The sequence below is a fragment of the Gorilla gorilla genome, chromosome 7, assembly GCF_029281585.2.
Source record: "Gorilla gorilla gorilla isolate KB3781 chromosome 7, NHGRI_mGorGor1-v2.1_pri, whole genome shotgun sequence".
Classification (NCBI taxonomy): Eukaryota; Metazoa; Chordata; class Mammalia; order Primates; family Hominidae; genus Gorilla; species Gorilla gorilla.
Window position 1 is genome coordinate 103644549 of NC_073231.2, and position 19612 is coordinate 103664160.

General features: G+C 43.3%; 1 protein-coding gene across 1 annotated transcript in view; it reads left to right on the top strand.

Annotated features, from left to right (window-relative positions):
• LAPTM4B (lysosomal protein transmembrane 4 beta) overlaps positions 1 to 19612 on the top strand; it is an 81492-nt gene that overhangs the window by 40074 nt on the left and 21806 nt on the right. The window contains 4 exon segments of the mRNA XM_019032164.4: positions 4187 to 4260; positions 4933 to 5055; positions 8010 to 8108; positions 13909 to 14004. Coding sequence (XP_018887709.3) covers positions 4187 to 4260; positions 4933 to 5055; positions 8010 to 8108; positions 13909 to 14004 — 392 coding nt within the window.

Sequence of the window (19612 nt, forward strand, 5' to 3'; positions counted from 1 at the left end):
TTGGTATCGATGCCAAACAGCTGGAACTCTCAAATCATGGCTGGGAATGTAAATCACGCCAACCACTTTGGAAAACTAAAGCTAAATATACATCTACCCTATGGCCCTGCATTCCACTCCTTGATATATGTACACTCCAGGAGTGAGTGCTACACAACTCAGTCCTAGATATATACCCTAGGGAAACAGGTGCTTCATAAATCTGTCATCAGCCATGTATAAAAATGGTCATAGTAGCTTTATTTATGATAGCCAAAAGTTGGAAACAATCCAGATTTCCAATGGCAGAATGGGCAAAAATGAAGCAATCAGAGATGAAATGATATAAGCAAAATGGGTGATGAGAATTAACTGTACTGTGTGTATGCTTATATATGTATGTGCATGTTTTGAAGTTTTGATAATGAAGGCTGAGAAATAGGAAACAGCAACAAAAAAGAATGATGAACCTGAGGAGGGCTGCCTTTCCTGATGGCTCTCAGCATCACAAACTAAGGCTCATCTCGCTCTGGCATTTGGAAAGGGCCCTTGGCTGCCTACCTGCCCTCTTCACATACCCCAGACTAACTTGGCAGTCTGCACAGCTTGCCGGCTTGTGCATAAAGATCCTGACAGCCTTGAGGAAATAGAACTACAGCAGCAGGGGAAGCTGAGCCAGGGGAACCATCCTGGCCCTTTATTTTCTTTACTTTTGTATTTTATCTTTTGAGACAGGGTCTTGCTCTGTCGCCCAGGCTGGAGTACAGTGGCACAATCTCGGCTCACTGCAACCTCTGCCTCATGGGCTCAAGCAGTTCTCCCACCTCAGTCTCCTGAGTAGCTGGGACCATAGGTGCGTACCACCATGCCTGGCTAATTTTTGTATTTTTAGTAGAGACGGGGTTTTGCCATGTTGCCCAAGTTGGTCTTGAACTCCTGGGCTCAAGCGATCCATCCACCTTGGCCTCCAAAAGTCCTGGGATTGCAGGAGTGAGCCACTGCGCCCGGCCTGGCTCCTTATTTTCATCAATCTGCCCTCCCATCCTTTCAAAAAAAGTAGCATACTCTACATCTTGACTTTTTTTTAAAGGATAAGTAAATTAATTATTTGGATTTTTTTTTTTTTTTTTTTTTTTTGAGTTGGAGTCTTACTCTGTCACCCAGGCTGGAGTACAGTGCTGCTATCTTGGCTCACTGCAACCTCCACCTCCCAGGTTCAAGTGATTCTCCTGCCTTGGCCTCCCGAGTAGCTGGGATTACAGGCATGCACCACCTTTTGTGTTTTTAGTAGAGACAGGGTTTCACCATGTTGGACAGTCTGTTCTTGAACTCCTGACCTCAAGTGATCCACCTGCCTTGGCCTCCCAGAGCGCTGGGATTACAGGCATGAACGACTGCACCTGTCCTAAATGTTTATTTTCAAGGAGACTTTTTGCAAAAGTACGCCTTTGTATGTATGAGAAGACCACTAGAGTTGGTGAAGTCACTTGGATCATCTAGGCTAGCCATTTTACTATTCTTCTCTAGAATTGAAGAATGGATGGAAAGCCATGGTTATTGGAGTTGGGAATGAGTCACCTAGATTTAACCTCTGTGAGGAGCAGTGACATTTGGACTAGGACTACCACCAACCCAAGACAACCTCAGAGTGGGAGGCACCCTCACTCTACTTCCCTCCTTGTGATCTCATTCCCTCACCAGAGGGCGGAGGGCAAAAGAGCTGTATGTTGATAGCCCAAACAAATCACTGCCTGTGGCAGAGAACAGGGCGTTGAAGAATGGATTTGGAACAGCACCAGAAGCCAGCTGGTAGAGCCACTCCACTACTTACCTTGATGTTCCACCTAACCAAACTGTGTACATTTCCCTACTTTGCCTACAAGAATACTATAAAAAGCTCTGCTAATGTCTTACTGAAATCTTAGGATGTTATATTAGTCAGGGTTCCCTAGAGGGACAGAACTAATGGGATATATTTAAGGAAGTTTATTAAGGAGGGTTGACTTATATGATCACAAGATAAAGTCCCATGATAGGCCATCTGCAAGTTGAGGAGCAAGGAAGCCAGTGATGGATCAGTCCAAGTCCCAAAACCTCAAAAGTAGGGAAGCTGACAGTGCAGCCTTCAGTTTGTGGCCAAAGGCCGGAGAGCCCCTGGAAAACCACTGGTGTAAGTCCAGGAGTCCAAAAGCGGAAGATTCTGGTGTCTGATGTTCGAGGGCAAGAAGCATCCAGCACGGGAGAAAGATGGAAGCCGGAAGACTCAGCAAGTCTGCTCTTCATCTTCTCCTTCCTGCTTTATTCTAGCCAGGCTGGCAGCTGGTTAGATGGTACCCATACAGATTGAGGGTGGGTCTTCGTCTCCCAGTCCACTGACTGAAATGTTCATCTCCTTTGGCAACGCCCTCACAGGCACACCCAGGAACAATACTTTGCATCCTTCAGTCCAGTCAAGTTGACACTCCAGATGCATTAAGCCTACAGAATCCCCTGGATCTGTTGAGGTCCTGTTTGCCACTGGCTAAGAAGGAGTTAGATCAGCTCTGGTGTCCAGTATTCCTCCTTTCATGCTCTTAACGTGCTCACCGGCTGCTCCTCCAATGCATTTTATTGTTGTTGTTTACATTTTAATGTTTTTGAAATCAGGATGTGATTTGCAATTTAGTAGAGATTTAGTATGCAGATTATGTTTTCCCCTCTAGATCTCTGTCAAAAAAATGCAAAGCTTTTAGAGAAGTTGCATGTACAATGAAAACCAATATTATTTTTCTCATTGACAATAATTTGTTCTGCCAGATCTAGGAAAAGCAGTTTAAAAAAACCAATAGTTGGGGGTTCATTTTTATAAAATTATTTCTTATTAAATATTGAGTAGGTATAAAAGAATATTTATAAAATATTTATTACCTGTAGCAAATAATGGTGCTACAAGCAGTTGTGTACCTGCCAAGTTGGTTTAAGATATTTTTGTCCGGGTGCGATGACTTATGCCTGTAATCCCATAGTGACAATGCCCAGGCAATTGAAGCTGCAATGAGCCATGATCACACCACTGCAACTCCAGATTGGGAGACCAAACAAGACCCCTTATTTACCAGAGATTGACTAAAGGAAAAAAGAAGTTGAAGGCCGGGCATGGTGGCTCACGCCTGTAATCCCAGAACTTTGGGAGGCCGAGGCTGGCAGATCATTTGAAGTCAGGAGTTCAAGACCAGCCTGGCCAACATGGTGAAACCCCCATCTCTACTAAAAATATAAAAATTGGCATGGTGGAGCACACCTGTAGTCTCAGGTACTTAGGGGGTGAGGTGGGAGACTTGTTTGAGCCTGGGATGCGGAATTTGCATTGAGCCAATGTTGTCCCACTGCATTCCAGCCTGGGCGACAGAGTGAGACTCTGTCTCAAAAAAATAAAAAGAAAAAAGAAAAAAAATAAAATAGAATGAACCAGATGATATGGCTGTCTTAGAGCAAGCAAGAGAGTGGGACAAGGTGAGGCGAGATTAGAGAAGTAGACTGCTCTGGAATAAAGAGGAACATCAAGGCCTTGATAAGAAATGAAGGTTTTATTTTTATTTATTTATTTTTTTGAGATGGAGTCTCGCTCTATCGCCCAGACCGGAGTGCAGTGGCGCAATCTCAGCTCACTGCAAGCTCTGTCTCCCAGGTTCATGCCATTCTTCTGCCTCAGCCTCCCAAGTAGCTGGGTCAGCAGGTGCCCACCACCACGCCCGGCTAATTTTTTGTATTTTTAGTAGAGATGGGGTTTCACTGTGTTAGCCAGGATGGTCTCAATCTCCTGACCTCGTGATCCGCCCTCCTCGGCCTCCCAAAATGTTGGGATTACAGGCGTGAGCCACCGCACCTGGCTGGAGTTTTTATTTTAAATAAGATCGGAAGCTGTGAAGACTTTCATTAGAGCTTTGAGGCACACATGAGTTTATAAAATAGAAGTTAGACACCTATATATCTATAAAGTAATACCTAATTCATTATTTATATAATCCAGTGGACCAGAAGAACAAACATTAAAAATATCTGTAAACCAATATCCCTTTTTCTATTTTGAAATAATCTCTTAGTATAAAGTTTTTACTAACTTTATACTAGTTTATTTACAAAATGCCTTTGAGAAGAGACTGAAAGTATTCAGTGGATCCACTACTGATTGTCTTTTTTAAAAAAATTCTTTTTAATCTTTTGGCAGACATGTGCATTGCCATTGCGATTTCTCTTCTCATGATCCTGATATGTGCTATGGCTACTTACGGAGCGTACAAGGTAAGCAGCTTGCAGTAAGATGCTGGCCTTTTCCTTGGTCTCTTACATGTGTAATCTGTGCTGCTGTCTATAGTGAGAAGTGACTTTCCAGTTTTCTGTTAAGAATCTCTGTTTAAATCTCTCGTTTGTATTATGTGGTACTAGGAAAACCAATATTATATTGGAAATTTTTTTTTTTTTTTTTTTTGGGAAGACGGGGTCTCACTCTGTCACACAGGCTGGAGTAGAGTGGTGTGATCTTAGCTCACTGCAATCTCCGCCCCCCAAGTTCAAGTGATTCTCCCACCTCAGCCTCCAGAGTAGCTGGGACTACAGGTGTGTGCCACCACACCTTGCTGATTTTTGTATTTTTTAGTAGAGATGTGATTTCACCATGTTGGGCAGGCTAGTCTCGAACTCCTGACCTTAAGTGATCCACCCACCTCAGCCTCCCAAAATGCAAAATGCTGGGATTACAGGTGTGAGACACCACACACAGCCAGTCCTGGAAATGTTCACTGAAGCTTATTTGTTGACTGATTATATTTGGCATACTGGTTTCCACCATGACCTGGGTTAATGAATTCCAATTTTTCCATTTCCTTTCAGATTAATAAAATACTTCTTTGAATTTAACAAAATATTGTTTTATAATATTGAACACATTAACTTTCTATTTTCTGTCCTGTTTAGCAACGCGCAGCCTGGATCATCCCATTCTTCTGTTACCAGATCTTTGACTTTGCCCTGAACATGTTGGTTGCAATCACTGTGCTTATTTATCCAAACTCCATTCAGGAATACATACGGCAACTGGTACGTGGACCTCTTACTGCTCCTTTTCATTAATTTTTTTCATTAGGGAAGCTGGTTAAGTAAGGGATGTATAGAGATACACAGACATTAATTTCAGGATTTTTAGCTTGCAGCTGAGTTACTGATAAGAAATTTCTTTTTTTTTTTTTTTTTTTTTTTTTTTTTGAGGTGGAGTCTTACTCTCGTCACCCAGGCTGGAGTGCAGTGATGCGATCTCGGCTCACTGCAACCTCTGCCTCCAGGGTCTCAGCCTCCCAGCTAGCTGGGATTATAGGCATGTACCAACATACCTGGCTAATTTTGTATTTTTAGTAGAGATGGGGTTTCACCGTGTTGGTCAGGCTGGTCTCGAACTCCTGACCTCAGGTGATCCACCCATCTTGGCCTCCCAAAGTGCTGGGATTATGGGTGTGAGCCACTGTGCCTGGCCTGATAAGAAAGTTTTGAGGGCCGGGGTTATGATTGGTGGCAGTGATGGTGGTGGTTGATGTGCCTACCTAAATTATAGTCCAGTTACTAATAGTCTTATTTGGTAAAATGTAGTTTTCTCAGTTATCAACAAAGGATAGCTTTTTGCCTTTGCTAGTGTGTTGAAAGTGGGACTTTGCTCAAAAACAAACAAAATAATTAGCTGGGAGAGGTGGCACACGCCTGCGACCCTAGCTACTCGGGAGGCTGAGGCAGGAGAATTGCTTGAACATGGGAGGTGGAGGCTGCAGTGAGCCAAGATCACGCCACTGCACTCCAGCCTGGGCAATAGAGTGAGGTCTCATCTAAAAAAAAAGAAAAATCAAAAGAAAGTGGAAAGAAGGTGGAACACTGCTGTATACTAGCTCCCAAATTTGTTTGACCATAGAATCCCTTTCTCAAGCATCATTTTGGGACTAGTTTATGGTTAAATGTCCTTTGTGACCATATGAGTGAATATTGGTGGCAGGGTATTAAGAAGCTTATAATGGCCATGAGGTTGGAATAACTTTATTTATTTTTGGGACAGGGTCTCTGTCACCCAGGCTGGAGTGCAGTGGTGTGATTATGGCTTGCTGCAGCGTTGACCTCCCAGGCTCCCGTGATCTCCCATCTCAACCTCTTGAGTAGCTGGCACTGCAGGCATGCACCACCATGCCCACCTAATTTTTCTTTTTGTATCTTATGTAGAGATGGGGTTTCACCATGTTGGCCAGGCTTGTCTCAAACTCCTAGACTCAAGTGATCCTCCAGCCTTGGCCTCCCAAAGTGCTGGCATTATAGATGTGACTCACTATACCAGGCCAACTTTACTTTTTTTTTTTTTTTTTTTTTTGAGACAGTCTCTCACTCTATCACCTAGGCTGGAGTGCAGTGTTGTGATCTCGGCTCACTGCAACCTCCGCCTCCCTGGGTTCAAGCCATTCTCCTGCCTCAGTCTCCCGAGTAGCTGGGATTACAGGCACCCGCTACCAAGCCTGGCTAATTTTTTGTATTTTTAGTAGAGATGGGGTTTCACCATCTTTTCCAGGCTGGTCTCAAACATTTAGCCTCAGGGGATCCACCCTCATCGGCCTCCCAGAGTGCTAGGAATACAGGCGCCCACTACCATGCCTGGCTAATTTTTGTATTTTTTTTTAGTAGAGGTGGGGTTTTGCTATGTTGACCAGGCTGGTCTTGAACTCCTGACCTCAGGTGATCCGCCCACCTTGGCCTGCCAAAGTGCTGAGATTACAGGCGTGAGCCACCATGCCCAGCCTCAAGTGATCCTCCCACCTTAGCCTCCCAAGTAGTTTGGACTACAGACATGCACCACCATGCCTGGCTAAATTTGTATTTTTAGTAGAGATGGGGTTTGACTATGTTGTCCAGGCTGGTCTCAAACACCTGCACTCAAGCAATCTGCCTGCCTCAGCCTCCCGAAGTGCTGAAATTACAGGCATGAGCCACTGTGCTTGGCCAAGTTATTTTATTAATAAAAGAGTAAAGTTGCATGATCTGATCACAAAGAATGACGATTTTATTTCTTAGATATTTTGTCCCAAGTGAAAGGAGACTGAAAACCATTAGGTGGTGTTCACCCTGGTAAGCAGGAGCCAAGCCCATGAGTCATGGGCCTTCTCCATGTTCTTCCTCAACATTGGAAACAACTTTGTTTTGGAATATTGCTCGTGAGGAATCCAAACACATAGTGTTGAATAGTGAAGAAGAGATAAAAGATGAGATAGCACAGTAGGCTGCCTTCCCATTCACTTGCCTAGGCCAGTGATGTAGGCGTTGATCAATGCTGTGTGAGTGTTTTGTGGGGAAAGTCCGGCAACTCCCTCTAACCATAGTAGCAGACTTTGATCCTCCTGAAAAGGTTCCCTTTGACCTGGTTGTTAAGCATTGTGGATGGTAGTGCTTGATTATTTTCCCCCACCCTGGAAGTACTTGCTAGTATAAGATAATATGCTGTCTTGGGAGAAGTACCATCAACAAAAATGCTCTTTGCAAAGAAGACCTCATTTTAGTAGGTTTCTGTCCCTTGCCCTGCATACGCCCTTTAGAATGGTTCAGAACTTTTGAGACATGGTCTGGCTCTGTCGCCCGGGCGGCTGGAGTGCAGTGGCATGATCTCGCTCACTGCAACCTCCACCACCAGGGCTCAAGTGATTTGCTCACCCCAGCCTCCCAAGTAGCTGAGCTGGGCGACAGAGAGAAACTCCGTCTCAAAAAAAAAAAAAAAAAAAAAGGAATGGTTCAGAACTTGCAGAGAATACAAATTTCAGAGATCCCTGGATATACAAAATGTCCCTGGATACAGATCACTGACTTCTTTTATATGGTAAGAGGGCAGAGTCAGGCTAGAAATTTTGTATTCGTTCTAAATAATAGCTGTCTGCTTTAATCAGTTGCTTTCTGATAAGCATGTCTGAATTGGTGCCCAAGGAATACTGTCTGGAATGATTAATGAGATTTGCTAATGAGGCCCTTTTCTTTTGCAGCCTCCTAATTTTCCCTACAGAGATGATGTCATGTCAGTGAATCCTACCTGTTTGGTCCTTATTATTCTTCTGTTTATTAGCATTATCTTGACTTTTAAGGTAAGCATGAAGATTTTACTTATAGTCTAAAAATATTAAGTGTATTCCTGAATGCCAAATAAGTAAACAAACTTTGGTCAGTTTATTGTCTTTCTTTGGACATCCAAATTGCTTTTTGATTTCCCAAGATTACAATTCTTTATGCTGTCTATATTAGAGGTAAACACTAATCACAATTCCACAGTTTGATCAAGGAGTCCAAAATATATTTGGACAGAGATAAGTTAACATAATGTTATACATTACATAGTATATAATATTGCAACGTCTGTTACAAGGTCTGTGTAATGGATATTCTTTTGTAATTTTTTGCTAAAAGTGTAATATTTTCTGAATATTGTTCTATCTCAATCCATTATATGAATATCATTATTTAATAAATTACTTGTTGAGCATTGAGACATTTTTTACTTTTTCACTTAGTAGGGCTGCAGTGAATATATTTAAGTACATCCTTACATTTATGCATTTATCTCAAGATAAATTTCCTTTTTTTTTTTTTGAGATGGAGTCTCGCTCTGTCGCCCAGGTTGGAGTGCAGTGGCGCAACCTCGGCTTACTGCAAGCTTCGCCTCCTGGCTTCACGCCATTCTCTTGGCTCAGCCTCCCCAGTAGGTGGGACCACAGACGCCCGCCACCATGCCCAGCAAATTTTTTTGTACTTTTAGTAGAGATGGGGTTTCAATGTGTTAGCCAGGATGGTCTCGATCTCCTGACCTCATGATCTGCCCACCTCGGCCTCCCAAAGCTGGGATTACAGGCATGAGCCACTGCACCCGGCTTCAAGGTAAATTTCTTAAAATCAGGGTGTTCATGGTTGGAAAGCCTTTGATAGGTTGTCAAATTGATGCCCCCCAAAGTTAAATGACTTCTACTTCCTGCAGCAGTGCCTCACCCTTATCAATCAATTACTGCAAATTCTTTTTCATCTTGGTCAATCTGTTTATAAAACCATCATTATAACTTGTGCTTATGAGCTACTAATGGGTAGAAAACTCTCATGGCTCTTTATGCTTTCAACTTTTTTCTTATTTCTTTTTCTTTTTCTTTTTTTTTTTTTGAGGTAGGGTCTCTGCCTGTAGTCTAGGCTGCCTCCTGCCTTGGTTTCCCAAAGTTTTGGGATTACAGGTGTGAGCCACTGCACCCAGCATACTTTGAATTTTTGAATCTCAATGCCTTTCATTGTCTTAATTTTGGGATAAAATTACGTCATTCTTCAAAAATCATGCCTCAGTAAACTTGGGAAAGCTGCATTGAGGCAGAAAATTCATATAGGTACTGTGATGAAAAGGAGTAGAAAGAAAGTGGTTCGTTGGAAACCAGTTGGCCAGGTGAAATGGCTCACACCTGTGATCCCAACACTTTGGGAGGCTGAAGTGAGAAGATTGTTTGAGCTGGGAGTGTGAGGCTGTAGTGTGCTGTGATAGCAGCGCTGTACTTCAGCCTGGGTGACAGAGTGAGACCCCGTCTTGTTGTTGTTGTTGTTGAGACAGAGTCTCACTCTGTCACCCAGGCTGGAGTGCAGAGGTGTGATCTCAGCTCACTGCAACCTCTGCCTCCTAGGTTCAAGCAATTCTCCTGCCTCAGTCTCACGAGTAGCTGGGACTACAGGCACCTGCTACCACACCCAGCTAATTTTTGTATTTTCGTAGAGACGGGTTTCACCATGTTGGCCATGCTGGTGTCAAACTTCTGACCTCAGGTGATTTGCCTGCCTCGGCCTCCCAAAGTGCTGGGATTACAGGCATAAGTCACTGCACCTGGCTGGGGACACTGTCTCTTAAAAAATAAATAAGGCCAGGTGTGGTGGCTCATGCCTGTAATCCCAGCACTTTGGGAGGCCAAGACGGGTGGATCACGAGATCAGGAGATCGAGACCATCCTGGCTAACATGGTGAAACCCTGTCTCTACTAAAAATACAAAAAATTAGTTGGGCATGGTGGCGGGCGCCTGTAGTCCCAGCTACTTGGGAGGCTGAGGCAGGAGAATGGCATGAACCCAGGAGGCAGAGCTTGCAGTGAGATGAGATCGAGCTACTGCACTCCAGCCTGGGCGACTCCATCTCAAAAAAAAATAGTGAAATGTTGGGGTGATCAGACCCAACACCAGGTCGTGGGGGTTGCGAAGTCCGGCGGAGTCAGAGGAATGAGATGAGACAGGAGTACATAGAGTGGGTCCAGGGGTCCAGTGCCAGTTTGGAGGCTGCGAAGGCCCTGAGCTCTGGGAGTCCACACTATTTATTGGTAATCAAACAAAGAAGCAGGTAGTGAGGACATGTGGATGTGGGGGTGGACAGGTGAGGACGTGAGGATAGAAAGGTAGTGGTGCATCAAGCGTAGCCGTGACGGTTTCGCATATGCTCTGCTACTTGAGATAAGGGAGAACAGGTTCTTCTAATTCGAGATACAATCAATTTGTGATCTTGGGAGAGCAAGGAGCAAGGGGCCAGCGAGTCTGGATATATTCCACAGGCTACAAGGGGTTTTATGCCCTGAGCCCTGGGTTCTCTCCAAGCTGCAAGGGGTTTTATGCTCTGGGCTTAGATTGTAGTGCGGCAGGGCAGCCTTCCACCCTTTGGCACAGAGCTTGGTGTTCCATAGGCCACAAGGGGTTATAGACCCTGGACCCAGGACATGTTCCAAGACTCTTTTACCTTATGTCAGAAGCCCTGCCTCAGCTCTTCTGCCAACATAAATAAAAAAATAAAAATAAAAATAAATAAATAAATAATGAAAGAAAATGAATTGAGTCTAAATTTCCATCATAAAACACCATGATTTCATGTGTCATTCAGCAGTCAAGGATGGGAGTGAATTTTACACATGGATGTTGGGCCTTACTGCCTTGCAGCTCCAGCTCCTCCGCTCCAGTTTCTTGGCTGGTATTTGGCCCCACGTGTTGTCCTCTGACCTCCAAGCCTGTGAGGCTAGGGCTGCCTACCATCCAGGCTGCAGGCAGGGCTGGCAGTGCCCCCTGGTGAAAGACCACAGACTCACATCTCACTCATTGTAGTTCGTCTTTGAAGGGTAGACTCCCCTTTTGACTTCTGCTTGTTTTTGGTCAGTCTCCCATGACTTAAAGTTTGTGTGTGTGAGTAATTTTTCTAGATTTTATAAATCTTACCTGCAGGAAGGTTAGTCTGACCAAGCTAACTCTGCCATTACCAGAAACGCGAAGCTAGGACCTCACAATTATCTTTAAAAAGACTTTTTAAATCTTTTAAACATTTTCACTTGTACTTATTTGAAATGCCCACATCACATTTTGAGTCAGAGGACCTAGGGTTAGCTTCTGTCAGTCTGACTTCTATTTTATTTTATTTTATTTATTTATTTATTTATTTATTAAGGCACAACCATGTTCATCATTACTAGTCATATGATCTAAATTAGCAAAACCATAGCAGAATAAAATATAGTACTCATTGATATATTAATACAGACATTAAAAGATATTTTTGAATGCACTTAATTTTTAAAAAAATTTTTGTGGGTACATACCAAGCATATATATTTATGGGGTATGTGAGATATTTTGATACAGTGCAGAATAATCACATCATAGAAAATCGGGTGTCCATCCCCTTAAGCATTTAGTCGTACTCTTTTAGTTATTTTTTTTTAATTTATTTTTTTTGAGACAAGAGTGTCACTCTGTCACCCAGGCTGGAGTGCAGTGGTGTGATCCCGGCTCACTGCAACCTCCACTTCCCGGGTTCAAGCAATTCTCCTGCCTCAGCCTCCCGAGTAGTTGGGACTACAGGCGCCTGCCACCACGCCGGGCTAGTTTTTTGTATTTTTACTAGAGACAGGGTTTCATTGTTGTTAGCCAGGATGGTCTCTATCTCCTGACTTTGTGATCTGCCCACCTCGGCCTCCCAAAGTATTGGGATTACAGGCGTGAGCCACCATGCCCAGCCCACTAAATAGTTCTAATTCAATATTGCAGAAGTGTGAATAAGAAATAAGGTCAATGAAAGAAGTACCTGGGCTTTTCAAGACAGCAGGTCGAGGTTTTTCCCCTTCTGGAGTGTGTAGTAGGTGAATGCATGTGGCCTTGCAAAGGCCCTTGAGAATGCCTATTCTGGGCATTCCATACGAATACAATCATCATAGAATATGGGTTTTTTTTTTTTTTGAGACGGAGTCTCACTCTTGTCACCCAGACTGGAGTGCAGTGGCGCAATCTTGGCTCACTGCAACCTCCACCTCCCAGGTTCACTTGATTCTCCTGCCTCAGCCTCCTACGTAGCTGGGATTACAGGCATGCATCCCAATGCCCGGCTAATTTTTGTATTTTTAGTGGAGACGGGGTTTCACTGCGTTGGCCAGGCTGGTCTCAAACTCTTGGGTTCAAGTGATCCACCCACCTCGGCCTCCCAAAGTGCTGGGATTACAGGTGTGAGTCATTGTGCCCAGTCCCATTATTATTTATTTATTTATTTATTTATTTTTGGAGATGGAGTCTCGCTCTGTCACCCATGGTGGAATGCAGTGGCACGATCTTGGCTCACTGCAACTGCCACCTCCCGGGTTCAAGCAATTCTCCCGCCTCAGCCTCCTGAGTAGCTGGGACTACAGGCGCACGCCGCCACACCCAGCTAATGTTTTTGTATTTTAGTAGAGATGGAGTTTCACTGTGTTGCCCAGGCTGTTCTCTAAACTCCTGAACTCAGGCAATCCACCAGCCTCAGCCTCCCAAAGTGTTAGAATTACAGACGTGAGCCACCTTGCCCGGCCCCGCCCCATTATTTTTATTGTTGTTAATACCACATTGTATGGATGGTGCCACATTTTGTCTATCCATTCATCAGTTGAGGGACATTTGGGTTGCTTCTACTTTTTGGCTATTATGAATAATGCTGCTCTGAACATTCAAGTTTTTGTGTGGATGTATATTTTCATTTTATTTGGTATATATTATATATATACTATATGTAGAATACCTAGGAGTGGAATTGCTGGGTCTTGTTGTAACTCTGTTTAACCTTTCGAACTGCCGGACTTTTCCAGAGTGGCTGCAACCATTTTACATTCTCATAAGCAACGTATTTCCTGGATTTTAGCAATCTAGTTTCTCTATGTGTTTAAACTTCTTTTAATCAAAGAATTTTAATGTTAAGGGATTTTGAAATCCTTTAGTTCTAATCCAATTACACATGACGGAATGAAAGTACAGAGTTCATAGCTTAAACATCTCCCGTGAACTCATGTTTCATTTCTAAGCAGTATTTATGTTGGACATTAATTTTAAGTATCGTCGTCGGGTATTTCGTTAATAAAGGGGAAATGTTTTAGTGAATTTTATTGACTGTGAGATAAATTTATATGCTATGAAATTTTTTAAAAAATTGACTTGTGTAATAAAATCACAGATAATCATATAGAAGAAAAATTTCCAGAGAAGCAGTTAAACTGTGGCGATAAATGAGTTAATACATTCGATTGTTCTGTGAATTCAGGAGCGATAAATGTTAATTGTGTGCTTGTTCTTTCCAGACACTTATTCTTAGAAATTTCTCATTCAACTCTCAACCCCTCCCCTCTCCCACCTTCCCCCAGTACCACCCCCATACCCCCACTGGTGTAATAGAATACGGCTCCAGTAGCACATTGTGCCAAGAAGTTACTATACCCAACATTTGTACTTTCAGGGACTTTTGGTTTAGTAGAGCTGTTATAATATGTGCATTTATTGCTTATGTCAATAGAAGTTTTATAATATGGCTTTATCTGTGTGGTATTCTAAATTACCTGCAGTTTGAAAATTAAAAATCTGATAATCACTCCTCATTTTCAGGGTTACTTGATTAGCTGTGTTTGGAACTGCTACCGATACATCAATGGTAGGAACTCCTCTGATGTCCTGGTTTATGTTACCAGCAATGATACTACGGTAGGTATGATGTCACTTATGGTAGAGATCTCGCCCACACCTTTACTGTATGCTGATCTTTAAATGTTTCTAGTGTTTGCTACATTTTTATTGTTACTGAAACATACTCATGAGCTGCTTAGTTATCAAAAGATTCATCTTAGTTATCAAAATACTCATTTAACTATGAAGTTAAATGTATTTTGTTTTTCTTACAGGATATTAAAGTGTAGATGGCTCAACTCTGGTTTATTTTAAAATGTATTACAGATAGATAATATATGTACCTTACTGTAATTATTTATCTTAAACCTGCATTGTTAAACCATGGTATATAATTCTAGATATCGCTTCTGCATTGTATGACATTATATTAACTCACTTTATATGTGAAGTTAAACCAAGATGCGATGTTTACAGGTAGGTAAAAAAGAACTGCAAAGTTACTATGTCTTTATAATTTATCTTATTTATGTATTCTTAGTAAAATAATTTAGATGATCTCTATTCTGCTACTAGTTGCTCATACTTTAAAATTGCAAACCTGTCATAAAAGATTTTTGAAAACATGTCTTCACTGGAAGAGTCCATGAAAACATATGCACTTTATGTAAATTATCTTGAAATTTCCTGGCTCATGGTAAGATGAAGGTATAACTCCTCATGGTGCCTCCGTCGTCACTGCCTGATGTAATGCGCAGTACCAGGAAGTGCTCCATGCATGGTTAGTGAAAACGATGGGGATGGATGACATGTAACTGTGTGGCATGGGACAGGATGGGTGGGTCAAAACGGATAGGATTGGACTGGACAGGTGAAAGGAACACATAAATGGTAGGAGGTCAAATTTATACTAGAGTAGAGTTTTGTGTTTTTGGTTTTTTAGTTTGCTTGTTTTTTTCTGGTGACTTGCTCACTCTGACCTTACCGAAATAATCCAGCCTGTTCCTTACTTTACTTTCTTGTGTATAAAATGAGACTAAAACAATTACAGACTTTGTATTAAATATATGGGTGTAGGCTACTGTATTACTGAGAACTCTGTGTGATAGCTAAAGCATGTTATACACTGACAGTGTTCCTAAATGCTCACCACACATTTCTTGAGTTCAATCAAATATGCATGAGCAGTGGTTTAATAGACAGCCGTGACCAGATGCACAAAACCTGGCATACCCAGGTGCTGAGGAGGCTTGTTTTGGGAGTCTGCAGAATTCTGTGTATTGATTACAGTAATCACGTGTTCTGCTCAACCCCTTTAAAATATCACTCCTGGGTCTGTAACTCTCTTTGAAAGAAATATCTACTCAAAATTTTTGTGATTTTGATAAAATTACTGGCTTAAGAATTTTTTTCCTTTTCTCTGAGTTGTTGGGTATTTTTTCATTTGTTTTACCCATTAACTTTTTTTGTTTATTTGTTTTTTGAGTTCGCCCAGGCTGGAATGAAGTGGTGTGATCTCGTCTCACTGCAGCCTCCACCCCCTGGGTTCAAGTGATTCTCCTGCCTCAGCCTGCTGAGTAGCTGGGATTATAGGTGCCCACCACCACGCCTGGCTAATTTTTGTATTTTCAGTAGAGATAGGGTGTTGCCATGTTGGCCAGATTGGTCTCAAACTCCTGACTTCAGGTGATCCATCTGCCTTGGCCTCCCAAAGTGCCAGGATTACAGATGTGAGCCACTGTGCCCGGCCTGTTTTACCCATTAACTTTTGCAGAAGGCAAGTTGTTGAGTGTTTAGCCATCTATAAATTTTTTCTTTTTCTTAAAACAAATAAAAAGTCCATAATTAGTGTTCTACTGAACTAATGAAAAATGTAAGCAAGGTTTGAGATTTTTAAGTTTGAAGAACCAATGAAGTTGTTACACAAGATACATCAGAACCTCTTTGTAAATTTCATGGCACATAGGGCTTATAAAGCCACCATCTTTTAGAAGTATCTCAGAGCAGAGAATAATGCCCATATTGCATGTGCTTGTTTTGATATGGTTGTGTTATGAAAGAGGAGGCGATACATAGGTTTTCATCCACAGTTCCTGGCTCTTAACTCTTCATAGCCATTGTTAGTCTTTGGTTATTACCCTAGGTGTGTCAGGTCTTAGGGAATCTCTGACTTACTCCTGCACTAAGGCAGGATTCTTATCTTCCCCCTTCCTTTCTAACTGTGGGTCTTAAGACCTTCCCTAAAGAGGGTCCAGCCTCGTACCCTGAGGGAAGGAATGCTGACCGTCCTTAGGAATGCTGAAGCTTCCTTAGGGATAGCTGAACTCCTGGAGGTTCCTTGAGGGTGGTACACCCAGGAAGGGCTTGGAAGCTCCATGTTCCTTCCCCCATATCTATGAATCTCTTCATCTGTATCCCTTGTATCCTTATAATAAGCCAGTAAACCTCAGTAAGTGTTTCTGAGTCCAAAATGTTATGTGAACCTCAACTTGAAGGCTGGTTGGTCAGAAGCTCCTGAGGCCCAGACTTGCAGAGTGTTGGAGTGGGGAGGGGACACTTTTGGGGATTGAGCCCTTAACCTGTGGGATCTGACACTGTTTCCAGGTAGATAGTATTATGTGCGCATCTAAGTGAAGAGACAACCTGAAAATGCTAAGTGTGAGCAACAAGGCTGTTTATTCACTCAGGTGTGAGCAGGCTGAGTCCGAAAAAGAGAGTCAGCGAAGGGTGGTGGGATTGGAGCTAGTTTTATAGGTTAGGGGTAAGCAGTGGAAAGTTACAGTTAGGGGCCGTTTATTGCGGGCAGGGGAAGGGGTCACAGGCGGGAAGGGTCACAGGGCACAATGTCACAAGGTTGATCGATCAGTTAGGGTAGAGTCTGTTACAATGGTAGAATGTTGCAAGGTTGGCTAATAAGCTAAGACGGCAGCTAGCTGTTTTTCTTCTTTTGTGGTTTTCCTGTTGTCCTAGACTTTCTGGCTCCAGGAGGCCTTCTGGATGTGTACGTGTGGGTCACAGAGGTTACAGTGGCTTGACCATGGTGCAGCTTTCTCAGAAGACCTCACATTCCCGTCTTTTTATATTAATAATGGAAAAACAAAAATGAGAAAGAGTAGTGAAGTATGGCGAAAATTTATGGTGTAAATTTTGGGGGTGGTATGGAGGGATGATGGGAGATTTTTCTCAGGGCTGCTTCAAGCGGGATTAGGGGTGGCATGGGTACCTAAAGTGAGAGAGAAAGGTTAAATTGAAGGGAGACCCTGGGGCAGGGGGTGACATTGTCGAGTTGTTAAAAGGAGCATATGTCGAATTTAGTGATTAGTAATAGCTTGGATGCTGTTTTGTATGAACCGAGAGATTAGCCTGAAAAGACAAGGTCCGAATAAGACAAGGAGAAGGATGAGTGCTAAAGGGCCTGTTAGTGGGAGGAGCCATGAAGCTAAGCTAGAGAATGGCCAAGTAGGTCCAGTATAACTATCTGCCTGATTAGTGAGTTTTTGAGCTGTGTCTTTAAGTTTTTTGATATTGTCGTATACAAGGCCTGATTGATTTACGTAAAAGCAGCATTCTTCATTTAAGAATAGGCAGAGTCCTCCTTTTTCAGCAGTAAGCAGTTTGAGGCCTCGGCGATTTTGGAGGACAACTGCGGCTAAGGAATCGACTTGGGATTGGAGGACAGAAAGTGTTTCAGTTATATTGGTAAGGCTAGCGGAGAAGTCATTGGAGAGACTGCGAAATGTGGTGATAGAAGTTGCAAGGCCTGCTACTCCTGTTCCGATTGCAGCAGTGGAAACCCCTAATCCTATAAGCAAGGGAATTCATCGAATGACTCTTTTTTGTCTTGTTGGAGTTATAAGGGGAATGGGGAGTTGCTTGCTTCCGTTTGCAAACTGGGTTTTGGGAGTAAGGAAGATTTAAAGTGCAGGTGCCTGTCCGGTTAGCAGGGAGGCACATGTAGGTGGAAGAGCTGCAGAGGAAAAAGAGTCCTTGAGGCAGGCAGAACTGGAAATGCAGAGTAAAAAGGTAAGAGTGTGTTCTGGAAGTGGGGTCCTGCACCCAGACCCCTAGGGATCCAGCAAGGGTAGCAGCTGTTAGAGGTTGTAGCGGGGTTTGGTAGGGGAGCTGCGTGGAGGGAGAGGTTCTATTTTCATGGTGTATAAGAAAGCACTTGGTATCTACAAGTAGCCATTCACTGTTATTTATAAGACTAGGTATAAGCAGGCAAGAAGAAGGACTTGGAGGGGAATCTGTTGAACGGGGGAGGGTAGCCAAGGATGGAGCAAGTGAGCGGTAAGCGTCTTTCTAGACAAAAGTTGCTACCAATGTTTTAAAGACTGTTAGTGATGAGAGTGGGACTGGAATGCTCCAATTTGCTGGTTGATGTGAGTGTTGGAGCTTTGGAGGTGAAGAGTAAAGGAACATAAGGAAGACGTGAGGTTACCTAAGGGAATTCCAGTAGGTAATTGTTGGGAGATGCATAAGGGAGCAGCAATGGGGATAGTTGTCTGTGTAGCGAGGTGTCCAAGAACAGGGGGTGTGGAATTGATGTAGGGAGATAGACCTCATAGGTAGGTAGGGAGAAGAGCAGCAGCCTGTTAGTATGAGATATTGGGGGAGTTTTTGCTGAATTTTTCTTTTCTTTCTTCTTTTTTTTTTTTTTGAGACAGAGTCTTGCTCTGTAGCCCAAGCTGGAATGCAGTGGCACGACCTCGCTCACTGTTGCCTCTGCCTCCCAGGTCCTGGTTCAAGCAATTCTCCTGCCTCAGCCTCCTGAGTAGCTGGGATTATAGGCACGCACCACCATGCCCAGCTAATTTTTGTATTTTTGGTAGAGATGGGGTTTCACCATGTTGGCCAGGCTGGTCTTGAACTCCTGACCTCGTGATCCACCTGCCTCGGCCTCCTAATGTGCTGGGATTACAGGCACGAGCCACTGCGCCCAGCCCCTGCTGAATTTTCCAGAAAGTGAAGAAGATGTTCGGGAGGGTAAAGGTGTGGGGGTCACTGAAAGAGGTTTGGAGGTGTAAGGAGATAGGGGAGGTTGCCTAGTCAGCTAGTGGGGCAGGGACAGCTGTGTAGTAGGAGGAAGAGAGGGAAATGCATAGCCAACAATTTTTTGCTAAGAAAGGATTAGAGACGGTGAGGAGAGAGTGGGTGGGTGAGGTTGATGGTATGTTGGAGATAATTAGGGAGGGGTAGAGGGTAGCAGGAGAACGGGAGCGAGACCCAAAGTGAGTAGAAAAGAACTTCATCGAGGTGGAAGAATTGGAGAGTGCCTTGCCACACAAGGTCACCTATCCACTCTAGGAGAGAGTTAAGGGTGGCACCTTGAGGGTAAGACCAGGAGATGTCAGTTACAATGGTCCAGAGGAAAAGCGTGAGCCGGCAATGTAGACAAAAGCAGGGCATTTAGAAGTAGGCGAGAATGGTGATTAGGGACCTAGGTAGACATTAAATAGTGGGGTGACTATGTAAAGGCCTATTGTAAATGAAAGATACAAAGGGCTATTGTTCTTTTTCAGGAATGCGAGTACGTTTAAGAGAAGTGGGGGAGAGTACTTGCAACTTCCAGAAGGAGGTAGAGGAGTTAGGCTGGTGGTCAGATGGGCACAGTTTTATCCTGGAGCGATGAACCCAGTGGGGAAGGTTCTGTAGACGGACCGTGGTTGGAGTGCTGTAAACGACC